The sequence below is a fragment of the Crocuta crocuta genome, unplaced genomic scaffold, assembly GCF_008692635.1.
Source record: "Crocuta crocuta isolate KB4526 unplaced genomic scaffold, BGI_CrCroc_1.0 scaffold130, whole genome shotgun sequence".
In the NCBI taxonomy this organism is placed as follows: Eukaryota; Metazoa; Chordata; class Mammalia; order Carnivora; family Hyaenidae; genus Crocuta; species Crocuta crocuta.
Genome location: NW_027527920.1, coordinates 8,349,943 through 8,364,525, shown reverse-complemented (window position 1 = coordinate 8,364,525; position 14,583 = coordinate 8,349,943). Strand labels below are relative to the sequence as shown.

At 35.2% G+C, this 14,583-nt stretch overlaps 1 protein-coding gene across 1 annotated transcript in view; it reads right to left on the bottom strand.

The window, feature by feature from the left end:
- DENND4A (DENN domain containing 4A) overlaps positions 1–14,583 on the bottom strand; it is a 131,249-nt gene that overhangs the window by 52,169 nt on the left and 64,497 nt on the right. Inside the window, exons 10-14 of the mRNA XM_077746935.1 lie at positions 13,725–13,869; positions 13,268–13,443; positions 9,626–9,726; positions 6,555–6,773; positions 4,785–4,930 (exon numbers count right to left, since the gene is read on the bottom strand). Of these exons, the coding sequence (XP_077603061.1) occupies positions 4,785–4,930; positions 6,555–6,773; positions 9,626–9,726; positions 13,268–13,443; positions 13,725–13,869 (787 nt within the window). The remainder of the gene's footprint in view (positions 1–4,784; positions 4,931–6,554; positions 6,774–9,625; positions 9,727–13,267; positions 13,444–13,724; positions 13,870–14,583) is intronic.

Here is a 14,583-nt window from a genome sequence, read left to right as displayed (position 1 = left end):
AAAGGATTTAAAGAAAATGTATCTTAAAGCATACCTTTCTATCTACTGGACACCTTTCTATTTATTTATTCTTTCTATTAAGCACCAAATAAGGCAAACTTGATTAAGACAGTGAATACATTACCAATCTATAAACTCAAATAAAAATCAGCAAAATATAAAAATTGTCATGTTTTTTACTTTTCCGTTCATACTACACTACTCTGAATACTGTGAGATGTGCCTAATGATCTCTCCTCACAATATATTTTAAACAAAGATAAGAAAACAATATAGAAAGACTAGATGACTCAACAAAAGTTACAAGTATAAGAGCTGGAACTCAGGTTGTCCTGATTCCCAATGCAGTGTTTTTCCTATTACTTCTGGCATAGTCACAATCATTTCTCATTTTTATAAGACATATTTAGTATTTATTTAACAATTAGTAAAGGACATTTTCATGTCAAACTCAGAACTGAGACAATTTCTGGGGCACCTGGGTGGCTCAGTCAGCTAAGCATCCGAATTTGGCTGAGGTAACCATGATCTCATGGTTTGTGGGTTCAAGCCCCGTGTCGGGTTCTATGCTGACAGCTCAGAGCCTAGAGTCTGCTTCCAATTCTATGTCTCCCTCTCTGTGTCCCTCTCCTGTTGGCACTCTTTCTCTGTCTCTCTCCCTCTTAAAAAATAAATATTTTTTTTAAAATTAAAAAAATCCTGAATTTCTGAATATGAAGATGAGTTGTATTTTGACTGCCATGCTCCCTCTCCTCAAAAGCAATGATTTTCACAATCCTAAAATTTGTATGGAACCACAAAAGATCCTGAAGAGTCAAAGTAATGTTGAAAAATAAAACCAAAGCTGGAGATATCATAATCCCAGACTTTAGCCTCTACTACAAAGCTGTAATCATCAAGACAGTATAGTACTGGCACAAAAACAGATATACAGACGAATGGAATAGAATAGCGAACCCAGAAATGGACTTGTAAACATATGCCACTAATCTTTGACAAAGCAGGAAAGAGTACCCAATGGAAAAAAGACAAGCTGTTTAGCAGATGGTGCTGAGAAGTAGATAGCAACATGTAGAAAAATGAACCTGGACCACTCTCTTACACCATACAGAAAAATAAACTCAAAATGGATGAAAGACCTAACTGTGAGACAGGAAACCATCAAAACCCTAGAGGAGAAAACAGGCAACAACCTCTTTGACCTCAGCCACAGCAACTTCTTGCTCAACACATCTCCAAAAGCAAGGGAAATAAAAAAATAAAAGCAAAAATGAACTACGGGACCTCATCAAGATAAAAAGCTCTGCACAGCAAAGGAACCAATCAACAAAACTAAAAGGCAACCGATGGAATGGGAGAAAATAGGGTTAGTACCCAAAATCCATAAAGAACTTAGCAAACTCAACACCCCCAAAACAGATAATATAGTGAAGAAATGGGGCAGAAGATATAAACGGAAACTTTTCTAAAGAAGACATCCAGATGGCCAACAGACACATGAAAAGATGCTCGACATCGCTCATCATCAGGGAAATAACAAATCAAAACCACAGTGAGATACCACCTCATATGAGTCAGAGTGGCTAAAATGAACAACTCAGGAAATGAGATGTAGGCAAGGATGTGGAGAAATGGGAACCCTCTTGCACTGCTGGTGGGAATGCAAACTGGTGCAGCCACTTTGGAAAACAGTATGGAGGTTGCGCAAAAAATTAAAAATAGAATTACCCTATGACCCAGCAATTCCACTACTAGATATTTATACAAAGGATACAAAACTGCTGATTCGAAGGGGCACATGTACCCCAATGTATATAGCAGCACTATCAATAATAGCCAAATTATGGAAAGAGCCCAAATGTCTATCAACTGATAAATGGATAAAGAAGATATGGTATATATATATATATACACACACACATACATACACACACACACACACACAATGGTATACTACTTGGCCTGAGAAAGAATGAAATCTTGCCATTTGCAACAATGTGGATGGAACTGGAGGGTATTATGCTAAGTGAAATAAGTCAGTCAGAGAAAAGACAAATATTATATGTTTTTACTCATATGTAGAATTTGAGAAACTTAACAGAAGACCATGGGGGAAGGAAAGGGAAAAAAAATAGTTTCAAACAGAGAGGGAGGCAAATCCTAAGAGACAAATACAGAGATCAAGCTGAGGGTCAACTGAGGGGGGAAGGGAAAATGGGTGATGGGCATTGAGGAGGACACTTGTTGGGATGAGCACTGAGTGCTTTATATAAGTGATGAATCAAGGGACTCTAATCCTGAAGCCAAGAGCACACTGTATACACTGTGTATTAGCTAACTTGACAATAAATTATATTAAAAAATAAATCACTGATTTTCTTTCAGTCACATAAATTTGAATGTTATAGACTTCTTTAAAAAACCTTACAAGTATAACCTGTTGAGTAAATACATGACAAAACTTTGTTTTCCTCCTTTTTTCTATGGTCATGGGCATAATATCATGAACACTATGTATATATACTCATAAATTTAGAGGAGTTTCAAGTACGTATGTATTTTCAAGTACATATAATGTTTTCCCTTTCATCTTCTGAGAGTAAACTGCTAGTCTGATGACCTACCACCCTTGAATACTTTAGTGTGAATACTTGAATAAACAATGACATTCTGCTATTTAACCATAATGCAACATGAAACTGTGGAAACTAACATGTGACACTACTGTCTAATCCTCAAGCTACATCCGAGCTTTACTGATTACATTACTGATGGTAAACCAGGAACATCCAGTTCTGAATGATGCACCTTGTATATGCTTGTCAAGTCTTTTAGTTTCCTTCACTCTTGAACAGTTTCTTAATTTTTCCTTTATTTTCCTAACCCTGAAAATTTGTGGATAATGGAAGAGGTATTTTGAGGAATGTCACTTGATTTGAGTTTGTCTGATACTGCCTTGAGATTCTGTATGTTATGCATCTTTGGCAGAAATATCATGGAGTTGATGTTGTATTCTCACTGTGGCCTATTATAGGCATATGAGGTTGATTTGTTTCCCTATTTGTGATGCTCACTTTGATAAATAGAGAAAAATGGTGTCTTCTAGGCTTTCTGTTCCACTATAAAGTTACTCTTGACCCTTTTGTAATTAATATGTATTTTGTGCAGAGATACTTTGAAACTAAAATCTTGTTTCTCATCAGACTCTCAACTAATACCTGTGTAAACTCAGTTTCCCATTTTATTCAATGGGTTATAATCTGTTACTTACATTTGATGTTCAAATTGTCTCAGATATAGCCAGTGGGGGTCCCTTCAAGCTGGTTTGTCTTTGTGTGTGTGTGTGTGTTTTTGTTGTGGTTTTAAAAAACATGTCTCCATTATTCTTGAAGCAATTCCTTATTTTCTAGCACAAGCTACTTCAGGGCTCATCTTGTACTTTCCTTGCCCTAGACCCAATTAGTCTCCAAGGAGTCCTAATTCCTTTTCTTGGAGAATGGTCTTTAGAAGCAAAATTCTGTGTATTAGGTGTACTCATTGCTACTGGGGTATGGCTGCTTCCAGCTCATCTCAGTGTACAGAGCTAGGGAATATATGTATTTACACACACACAGACATACATACTTACATCTGTACTTATTTCTATATTTGTATATACATACTGAAAACCAATGATATATCAAACCTCTAATTCCACTCCAATATCGGACACAGGGTTCATTTTGGTTTTCTCCTTTTCTGTATTTTTAAGTCCCTTCTCCAACAGTGAGTAACTTCATTATCTTTAATGTATTTATTTGATCCATTCCTCCGTATGTTACATTCTCCCATTTCCACCAACAGCCCTCTCCACACATATGACTTCTTCACCCTAAGTTGGCCTCAACAACTACTTCCAGACCTACCCTCTGTCCCCACCAGCCTGGCATCTTCCTTATCTAGATTAAACTCTGATACTCCATTTGCTGCCCCTACCCAGTGGGGACACTCTTCTCACCTTGCTCAGCCTCTGATACTCCATGCTGTTTTGGCATGGATACTCTTCTCATCTTGTTTATTCTGATCCCCTGAAGCTGTCTGTCCCCCAGCATGGGCACTCTTTTTATCCTGCTCATGCTCTAATTCTCCATGCTAGGTCACCCCTTACATAGATATTGTCTCCACCTGGCTTGGACTCCAACACCTGATGCTAGTCTGTTCCTCCTTCCTCACCCCATTCAGGTTTCAACACCCCACTCTAGGTGGTCACTGTTCCCCAACCTCCTCTATGTTCAGCATAGATACCCACCTTATGATATTAGGACCAAAGGGTAAGAGAAGATTTCACACACGAATTTAAAATAGAATCAATTCATTTAACTTATGCTACAAACTCACTTCCAAATTATAGGAATATTCAAGTGATACATTCTTTATGCTCTATACCTACTCTCAGAATGTGGCAAAATACAATAAGGAGAGGTGAAAATTAAGGATGCTCAAGTTAGAGGTCCAAAGACTTGGACAGAACTCCCATAGTCTGTAAGTGGGCAGGCAAGATTACAGACTTGATTGCTAAAATAAAACTTATGATTCAGTAAAATCCTGCAAGGTACTCCTAAGAGTTTGTGGTTTATAATATCTAGCAGTCCAAACAAAACTTTAATAATAAAAAGTCAATTTTGAAATGGAATGAACTTAGATTCTGTTAAGAGCTGATAAAAATTAAGTAGAAACTATAACTCATAACATTTAAAACAGTCACACGAAATAAGTTAGGGTGCTGTAGACATACTCTTACTTACTTTATCTACACAGTCATCAAAAAATGCCAGGCTTGCATCTTTATCACTGACAAAAGAACATTCCTCGATGAAGCGAATGAACATTTGTGTTTTGGTCATCATGTTATAGAATTTTTGATGTGATCGGTCCCGGCTTCTTAAGAAAGCTGTTCAACATAAATTCATATAATATCACAAAATATAGCATCATACAAAGATTCACAGAATTTTAAGCCAGAAGGAACTTGATTAACCATGTCATCTATACCCCTCAACCCACCGTTTTGCAGACAAAGAAACTAAGACCCCTGGGGAAGTAACCTGACAAAGATAGCAATAGGAAAGGAACTTTAACCCAGATCTTTCAAATCTTCACCCAGAATTGTCTCTGTTGTCCCCTCACTGCCTTGAAGATTATATATAAAATTGTAAATTTGAAAGCATTTTTAAAGGGCAGCAGTTACAACCTCTCTAGTATTTGTTTATGTCTGTGTCTTACTGAAACAGTAAAAGTTTATTTCCTGATCTTGTGCTCCACATTGTTCACTACGGTCCATTACATTTACTTGGGCCTTCTTTTGGGCCCACACATTCAAATTATTTCCAACTGTTCTGTCTAAAACCTACTTTTTTTTTGCCTGGCTAATTTCTACTCATCCTTGAGATCATGGCTCAGAGATAAATTCCTCAGAAGGGCTTTCTATGATCTGAAGTTGTGAAATAAAGTGTTCATTCATATTATTTTTTTAATGTTTGTTTTTATTATTTTTGTGAGAGAAGAGAAAGCAAAAGCGCGTGCAAGCACGCGCGAGAGAGAGCGAGCGCGCTAGGGAGGAACGGAGAGAAGTACTGAATCTGAAGTGGGCTCCAGGCTCCGAGCTGCCAACACAGAGCCTGATGTGGGGCTTGAACTCATGAACAGTGAGATCATGACCTGAGCCAAAGTCAGATGCTCAACTGACTGAGCCACCCAGGCGTCCTACATTCATATTATTTTCAAATTGTTTATTGTCTTTTTTTTAATTTAAAAGTTTATGTATTTAAATAATCTCTAAACCCCAGGTGGTGCTTGAACTCATGACCCTGAGATCAAGAGTCACATACTCTTCTGACTGAACCAGCCAGGTGCCCTTCAAATTGTTTATCTTCTTGACTATAAGCTCAATGAGAGAAGTGACCGTGTCTCTCTCTCTCTTTTTTTTTATGACCATATATCTTTTTCATGCCACTATATACCTAGCATTTAGAGGAATTCAATATATGCTTATTAAATGAATTTCTCTTGCAAATGATATATACTACAAAAGAAAATAAATATATATTTTCACACAAACTGCACTCTGAGGCTCTCCAACTTCTTTTGCTTCAGGGCACAAACAGAAAGTGGTATTTATAAAGTGACTGAAATAAAATGAATGAGGCTGTTCATGCTTGAAGGTGACCATCCCAGAGGCTCCTCTGAGTGTCCAACATTGCCTGGCTGCTCTGAAAGCTAAAACTATCAATATCCCAACACATCTATGGCACAAGAGAGTTCAGTAGTGTATGGTTATGAAGCTCTATACTTTTCAAATAGTTTCTTCGACGTATTTTGCTAATGGGATTATTTGTAATTTGTCTGAGAAATAACTAGTTCTGTGGAAATGGATTACCAACAAAGTTGGTATATTCATATACTTCCAAAATAGCTACGTATTTTGATAAACATGAACCATTAACACAGAAAACAACGGTATCATCATAAGGTTAAACGCAGTGATAAGAAAGCTATAAAACTGTACAATCACTTACCTTGCAAGGCAAAAAGAGAGGACGCATCTGTGGCTGTTTCAGATGGGGCCTGTGTTATTGGTCTTAAGTATGATCTATAACCTTTTAAAATAGAGGCCATGAAACACAAAAATGCCTCTTGGATTTCCAAATCTATCATGTGCAACCTCTTGCCAGAATTGAAATCATAGTCATTCATTGCTAAGTCCATTAGTCCATCGTCTCTTGGTCTCTGCTGCACTGTGAAAAAATATAGTGTTAGTGTTTTCTCCAAACTACTGAAGCCAATGTTGATAATGGTATCAATATAAATCTGTTATATATGTATGTTAAGTCATGCTGTACATCCTAAATTTATAACAGTCCTGTATGTTAATTATATCAAATAAAACTGAAAGAAATAAATGTGTTGTTTTCAAAAGGGCTCAACCTACTCAACTCTTTGTTTATACAACTTCATAATATGTAAACCCTATCAAAGCTTGCTACATCATTTTTTAGGCTCTGCTGAGTATGATTCAATCAAAGTAAATATAAAATTATTCCTGTTTATCTGATTACCATCAAAATAAATTCATGTTCTGAAGTAACTATATGTATACTAATAAATGAAAAATCATAGCAACCATATCAACAGGAAACAGGATTAAATGCATTGGTTCTGCCCTCCCCCCCTTTAAAAAAATTTAAGTGCCTACAGGAAAAACACACAAGGATTAAAATGTGAATAACAGCTCTTCCCTTTCCTGAACAATTCAATGCTAAAGTCATTAGGTAGTAAAAGAGTAAGTTCACAATAGAGAGTCCTGCTAAATGCCACCTTAGTCAAGTGCACAAAGTGAACATCTTTATCAATAATGGGACAAAATGACGTAGTGCACGATCTGATAAAGATGCTAGGAAAGGAAAATAGTGTCATTTTTGTGATATTCCTGGCAAAGATATATGATCTATATTTACCATAAGGGCACTCAAGACAAACCCACATCATGGACTATTCTATGATAGTAAATACCATCTTCAAAAGTATCAAGAAAAAGAAGGAGAAATCGAAAAACTGTTTAGAGAAAAGGAGACTAAAGAGACTTGAAACTAAAGACATCTTATTTGGAAATGGATTATTTTGCTATAAAGAACATTATTATGATAACTGACAAAACTTGAATCTAGTCTGTAGATACAGAAGGTGGAAATGCTCACTGTTAATTTCCTGATTTTCATGGTTATGTAGTGATGCAGGAAATGTATTTTCGGGTAGGAAAGATATTCCATTTAGAGGTGATGGGGCATCTATTCTCAAAGGTGAAGGAAAATGTTTGTGATTGTTTCAAAATTTAAAAACTTTTTAAAATACGAGGAACAATAAGTCATCTTACAGAGCTTTTTCTGGAGTTCTTACTGTCTAAAAAAGTAACAATACTAGAAAGAATACAGGCCTTGATACAGAAGATCTAGATTTTAATCCTAGCTTCATCCTTGTTAACTGTATAACTCTGACAAGCTACTTTACATCCTTCAATTTATCTTCAGAGTTGTAATGATAAAAAATATATGTGAAAGTGGTCTGAAGCTATAAAGTGTTATACAATCCTTGACTATCAGTATTGTCTTTTTTTTTTTTTTTTTAATGTTTTATTTATCTCTAGGAGAGAGAGAGACAGCGTGAGCAGGGGAGGGTCAGAGAGAGAGGGAGTCACAGACTGAAACAGGCTCCAGGCTCTGAGCTGGCAGTCAGCACAGAGCCCGACGCGGGGCTCGAACCCACGAACCGCGAGATCATGACCTAAGCGAAAGTCGGACGCTTAACCGACTAAGCCACCCAGGCGCCCCTTGTCTTAAAAGTTTATAATTTTAAGCTTTAAGGTTCTGCCCTTCCATAGAGCTAGATGGGCTATTTCATGGATTTTAATAATATTTTAAACACTGCTACAAAAGCTGCTGGACCTCTCAGCTATTTACAAGAAGTGTATGCCTGTTAGAAAGCAATTAACTAGTTAGCTTAACTAAAATTCTATACATAATTTATTTGTCACATAAGATGACATGCTGTTCTATTTGATGTCGCTGTTTTCATGTCCCAGTACTTATGAGCCACTTCCAAATTCTCTGCTTGCTTTAAGGTTTATTTTAGAAACACTGTCTTCTTCCATGTCTATTTCCAACTTTGACTATGGTCACTCTGAACCCCCAAGGATGTAGGCCCCTTCCTATGTTTACATTTCACCTAATACATAAATGAGAACCTCAAATACTGCTATACCATTATTGACCATTTTTTCATATAATAATTTAGTAAGTATTAAATTATGGCCCTGAATGGGCTGATGTTATAAGATACCAAGTGATTAGAAAAATGATAAATATGTAAATAAGAACCTCAAATACTGCTACATCATTACTGACCGGTTTTCATATATTAAGTATTAAATTACGGACCCTGAATGGGCCATTGTTCTAAAATACCAAGAGGATTAAATAAATGAAGGTTTAATTCTTCTTATCAGTAATTCTGGATCACTGTCACGGTATTCTTATATAAGCTTTTTACTGAAATATTCCATATACCAATCTCTTTTCATTTTGATTAATTCCCTAATGCATTTGGCAAGCTTCTATTTTCAAATTATTTGAGGTAAGCATAGTGTTAAGATCCAATGAAGTTGTAAAGCTTAAAAACCACGGCTCACCTCACTAAGATCAACAGCATTTTCTTATTTAAACCATCTGTCTTAAATTTTCAAAATTAAACTTTTCTCTGTATGAAGAGAATGTTCTATAAGAGGAAACCCTTATTTTTTCCACAGTATCTCAGTAATGGCAAAAGTAAAGAAAATGATTACCTTAACCTCTTTTTCAATTTTATTATTCCAAAAATGGTTCTAAGAAGATGTAGCAGATATAAAATAAAACATAATACATTTTATAAATCTATTCAGCTTCTAACATAGTTTGCTTTAATATTCATTAGCCCTTAAGATTACAAAAAATATTTCCCTTAGATAAAATAAACACTATCTTTTCACAAGCAAGGCAAAGTAACTGGAGTCCTTTCTCAGATTAAATTACTTCCTTTAATTAAGTTATACACTTACATTTTGCCAGCTGCTGGTGCAAATTATTCAGTGTATTCATCAGATTCTTACATGGTTTCTTTGGAAGTATCTTCCAGGCTACATTTTTCTTGTCACCAGTTCTGAGATGAAATGACAACAATATATTTGTTAGATTTTTTTTTTTGCTATATATAAAAAAGGGAAAAGAGAAAATATATTGAACAAAAAATAAAACACAGACAATATATTATAGTTACTAAGAAAAAATACTACAAGGGTAAACTGGTTTGCAGAATATTTAAGAATTAACTTACATGAGAGAAGAACCTTATACAACTATAGCTCAAAAATTTATAATTATGTTGGTACTGGGCAAATCCCACTTGCCTTGGAACCATGCTAATCACTACAAATCTAATATGGTGGTCATTAAGAGTCTTTAGACACCTAAATACTAGGAAAATCCTAGCAACAGGAAGACTTTTTTTTTTCTTATAGACTCTAAGAAAAAGCACTGTGGAAAATTTGAACTCATAAAGAAAAAAATGAACTGATGATCCAAAAAGCTTATCAAAATACTTTGGTAAATTTAAGTATTTAGTTTCTTAGTTTCCTAAAAATGGAAGTAAAATTTGCTTTTCTTTCTTTCTTTCTTTCTTTCTTTTCTTTCTTTCTTTCTTTTTCTTTCTTTCAGAAAAGAACTAATCTAGAATATTAAATTATTTGAATAAAGGATAATATTCCAAAATACTTTTATAACTATAAAAGAGGATATCTGCTTGAAAGTGCTATCACTGTTTCTACAACAAACTCCTAGAATCTCCTTTATTACACTTATTACGACACAGTTGTGCTTCAAACTACACATGCAGTAAGAAAAAAGCATGGTGATAAAACATCATAAACCTTTTGGACTTAACTATAGTTTCATTGATTCCATTCTTCACTTTTTAAATCTTTTTTTTTTTTTGTACTTCAGAAGCCATAAATCATTTTTTTAGAAAACTTGAAAAATGAAGAGAAAAAGGAGAAGAAAAGTGAATCACTCATGTTCTAACCACCAAAGACAACACAGCACAGGTGTGTAGTGGAAGTTGAATTTTTTTAATGTTCCCTGTACTTCCCACAGAACAAAAAGGGCAAAAGCATCACCTTGGAAACCAGTAAAAAGGACTGGATGGGAAGGCTTAGGCTAAAAAGAACCACTATGTCGGAATCTACCCTATCTTTCCACAAATGAGGATAAAAATACAGATAGGACAGGGTCACCTGTAGATGTCCCACTGCAAAGGTTTTATTTCATTTATAATGTGACCAGGAGCATGGAATCCTGCATTACAGTGAGAAGACAATGTAGAACACTTTTTACATTACTTTATGGATAAAACATTGCAACACAGCACTCTCACTGTACCTTATCATTCACTGTGTGCATGCTGGCCTTACTGAAATAGATTATGAGGAACTTAAGAGAGTGTACTTGGGCTGCCTTTTTATTTCCAGTGCCTATCAAAAAAGGGTGCTCAAGATAGATGAACAGAATCTTGGTATGTGTTCATTACATCTAATTACTGTTATTTATTCACATAATTTCCTTCTCTTGCCCTTGATATCCTCACTGCCTGGGTAGGAAAGTTTTATCTAGTACCTGAGTTTGGATCCACGATAGCCTTCTGCGTTTTTATGTATGGGAATTTCCAAAATAACAAATAATCGGTGGCAGAGGAATTAGTTTTGGAGCTGGACTGTGATGGTTTCAAAATCTAGCTGGCAGCAGATGCTATGTGCCCCTTCTGATAAATTACTTAAAAATCTAAGCTTTGGGGGTGACTGGCTGGCTCAGTGGAGCGTGCCACTCTTGCTCTTGGGGTTATGAGCTAGTGCCCCACACTGGGTGTGGAGATGACTTAAAAATAAAATCTTTTTAAAAAACCCTAAGCTTTGGTTTCCTTACCTGTCAGAGGGGTTAATAAAAAATTACCTTGCAAAAACACAAAGAATGAGATTACACAGGCTATACATACAGTTTTATGCCTAGTACAGATATTACTTTCCCTTTCGTCAGAAATTTACTGACATTGATAACACACAAGAGACCCAAAATTGCATATTCAGGATTCGTTTTCTTTCACATTTCAGCTTGAGATTCCAGATATTCTGGATGAAGGAAAGTAGAAAGCTGTTAGTTCACAAGCTTAGTCCTTCCATACATTTGGAAGGGTGATAATATCAAGAAGGAACACTACTGATGATGAGTACTGATGCCTCATGTTTTCTTTGATTCTTTAACTCACTAGCAATCAAAAGAAAAAGATAAAATTAAAACAAATTCTTTTAATAAACTGGAAGGAAAGTATAAAAAGAGGGAAAATGTAATTTATTGCCACAATAAATACAGTATATACTAATTCATCACCCTGAATTTCAATTTTCAAAAACATTATGTCATTGGGGTTGCCTGGGTGGCTCAGTTGGTTAAGTGTTCGACCTCAGATCAGGTCATGGTCTCACGGTTCATGAGGTCAAGCCCTGCATTGTGCTCTCTGCTGTCAGCACAGAGCCTGCTTGGCTCTGTACTGCTCTCTCTCTGCTCCTCCCCTGTACACTTACACATAGGCTCTCTCTCTCTGTCTTTCTCTCAAAAATAAACATTAAAAGAAGTGTTCTTTGGCTGTAATATATTATCATTTTAGATTATTTTTATATTATATATTGAATAGAATGTCATCTTTTCGAATGGTTTAGGCACTTGAGGTTTTGACATATATGACAAGATTAGAATTAATGTAAGGTTAGAGAATTAAGTCAAAAGGCTTTAATATGAAACATGCTTATTAAAAATGAAGAAGAATCTATTGCACATACATATACATATTTAAGTTGTAAAAGGTGTACTAGCTTTTGGGCTTTACTGACAGACTAACTTGTAGTTATTGTAAGTATGTCCTGTGAATGCAGTATGGTCATTGCATCAATTTCCTCTTCCCTAAATAGCATACCCATGATTAAACTGAAAATAAGGGATATGAGAGAACAATTCAATTATAAAAAAGCTATAAAAAGACAGTTCCAGTAGCTACAACTTAAATACTATTCCAATAAAATGAAAAGGAAACTTATAAAATCCTTATATTCTAAAAGTATAAAGGTGATAAAATCACGTATAACTCAAAAGTTACTTAATTTTTCTTAAAGTACTACTATCCTAATAGTATTACACAAGAATAGAAATATAATTGAAATGCCATAGTATAGGATCCCAAGTGGGTTCCACACTGACAGGAGTGAGCCCAATGCATGGCTTGAACTCATAAAAATGTGAGATCATGACCTGAGCCAAAGTTGGACACTCAGCTGACTAAGCCATCCAGGTGCCCCTAAAGTTTTGTTTCTAACCTCAATCTTTTCTGCTAAATTTCTAATTAAGTATAAGATTATAATGTTTCTCAAATATTTAAAGATCTGAGGATTAAAGATATATTTTTTATAATAAAATCTCACTAATACCCTAAATCTATTCCATTGGAGAATAGCATGGGTTGATTCAAAGATGGTAATAACCCCAAAATAAAAACAATACAGGTCAAAAGATTTCTAATTAGCATTTGTAAAATACACAGTTAGAAACATACACTATGAAGTTATAAATTACAGAGTAGAGAATCACTAAAATGTACTTACTGAGAAATGGTGTTGGTGTCTAGGTCAACACAACTAACATCTGGTGGAGGGTCATAGAGATCAAAGTATCTTGAATCAATTCCTACTATGAATGGACATGGTGCACTCAAGACATCTGCTAAGGCCAGTGGGCAGAGAGGAACATATGGGCATGGCCAGTGGAAAGGGAAAATCATCTTGGATAAATAAAAGATAGGAGAATATTTAGCTGTTTGGCATTGAAGCATAATTTATCAGCACACACAAAAAACTATCTATTCATACCTAAAGTCTAACACTTGATAACCAATTAAATAATTATAATATGAAGGATCAGAAAATTAAAACTGTTTTCTCAACATAAAAATTCATTACTTTATGAATTTCAGTTAGGTTTTTAAAAAGTAGCTTTAAATTAAATGAATAAATTATGTTTAAGATGAAATTGATTGCCAATGAGAAAACCTGTGATACTCACAGACACTAATGCTTCTGTCACACTAGTAAGCACGGAAGGCCGTAGGGAATGAATGAGAATCTTATGTTCTGTTACTGCAAACACAAGTAGTGTCACAGCATTTTCAGGGCCTAAATTTTGAAGCAGTGTTGAAAACTTGCCACCACTGTCAATCCAAACAAAAATATATAATTAAGGAAATATATATTCAAATACCTCATTATCCAAAATAATGAAAAAAGGTTATGATTGGGGTAGGATTACGTTATTTATTCAACTTGAAACATGACTGCTGTCCTTATGTGTGGAAAACATTAATCAGAAACATACTATGAAAACAATGAAGTTTTTGAGGTTTCAAAATCATTAGATTTTTCTGCATTGTATTCAATATGGAAAATGAAAAGTCATTCTTTTTTTCAGAAAAATATCTGCTGTGTAGATAACGTCCAAATAAAGAACTCAATCTATAGAGGGATGCTTTGGCTGAAAGCAAGCTTTTTTATTTTTTTATTTTATTTTTAAAAAATTTTAACGTTTATTTTTGAGAGACAGAGACAAAGCATGAATGGGGGAGGGGCAGAGTGAAAGGGAGACACAGAATCCAAAGCAGGCTCCGGGCTCTGAGCTGGCAGCACAGAGCCTGATGCGGGGCTCGAACTCATAGACCATGAGATCATGACCTGAGCAGAAGTCAGAGGCTTAACAGACTGAGCCATCCAGGTGCCCCGAAAGCAAGGTTTTTAAAGGAAATTTTTAAAAAATGGCTCATCTTTCATTGTTAATTATCAGGAAAAATACATGACTTACAGGCTCACCTCTCTTAAGGCAAGCACATACATTAAGATTTGGATTTACAAATAGATTATCTTTACTATTG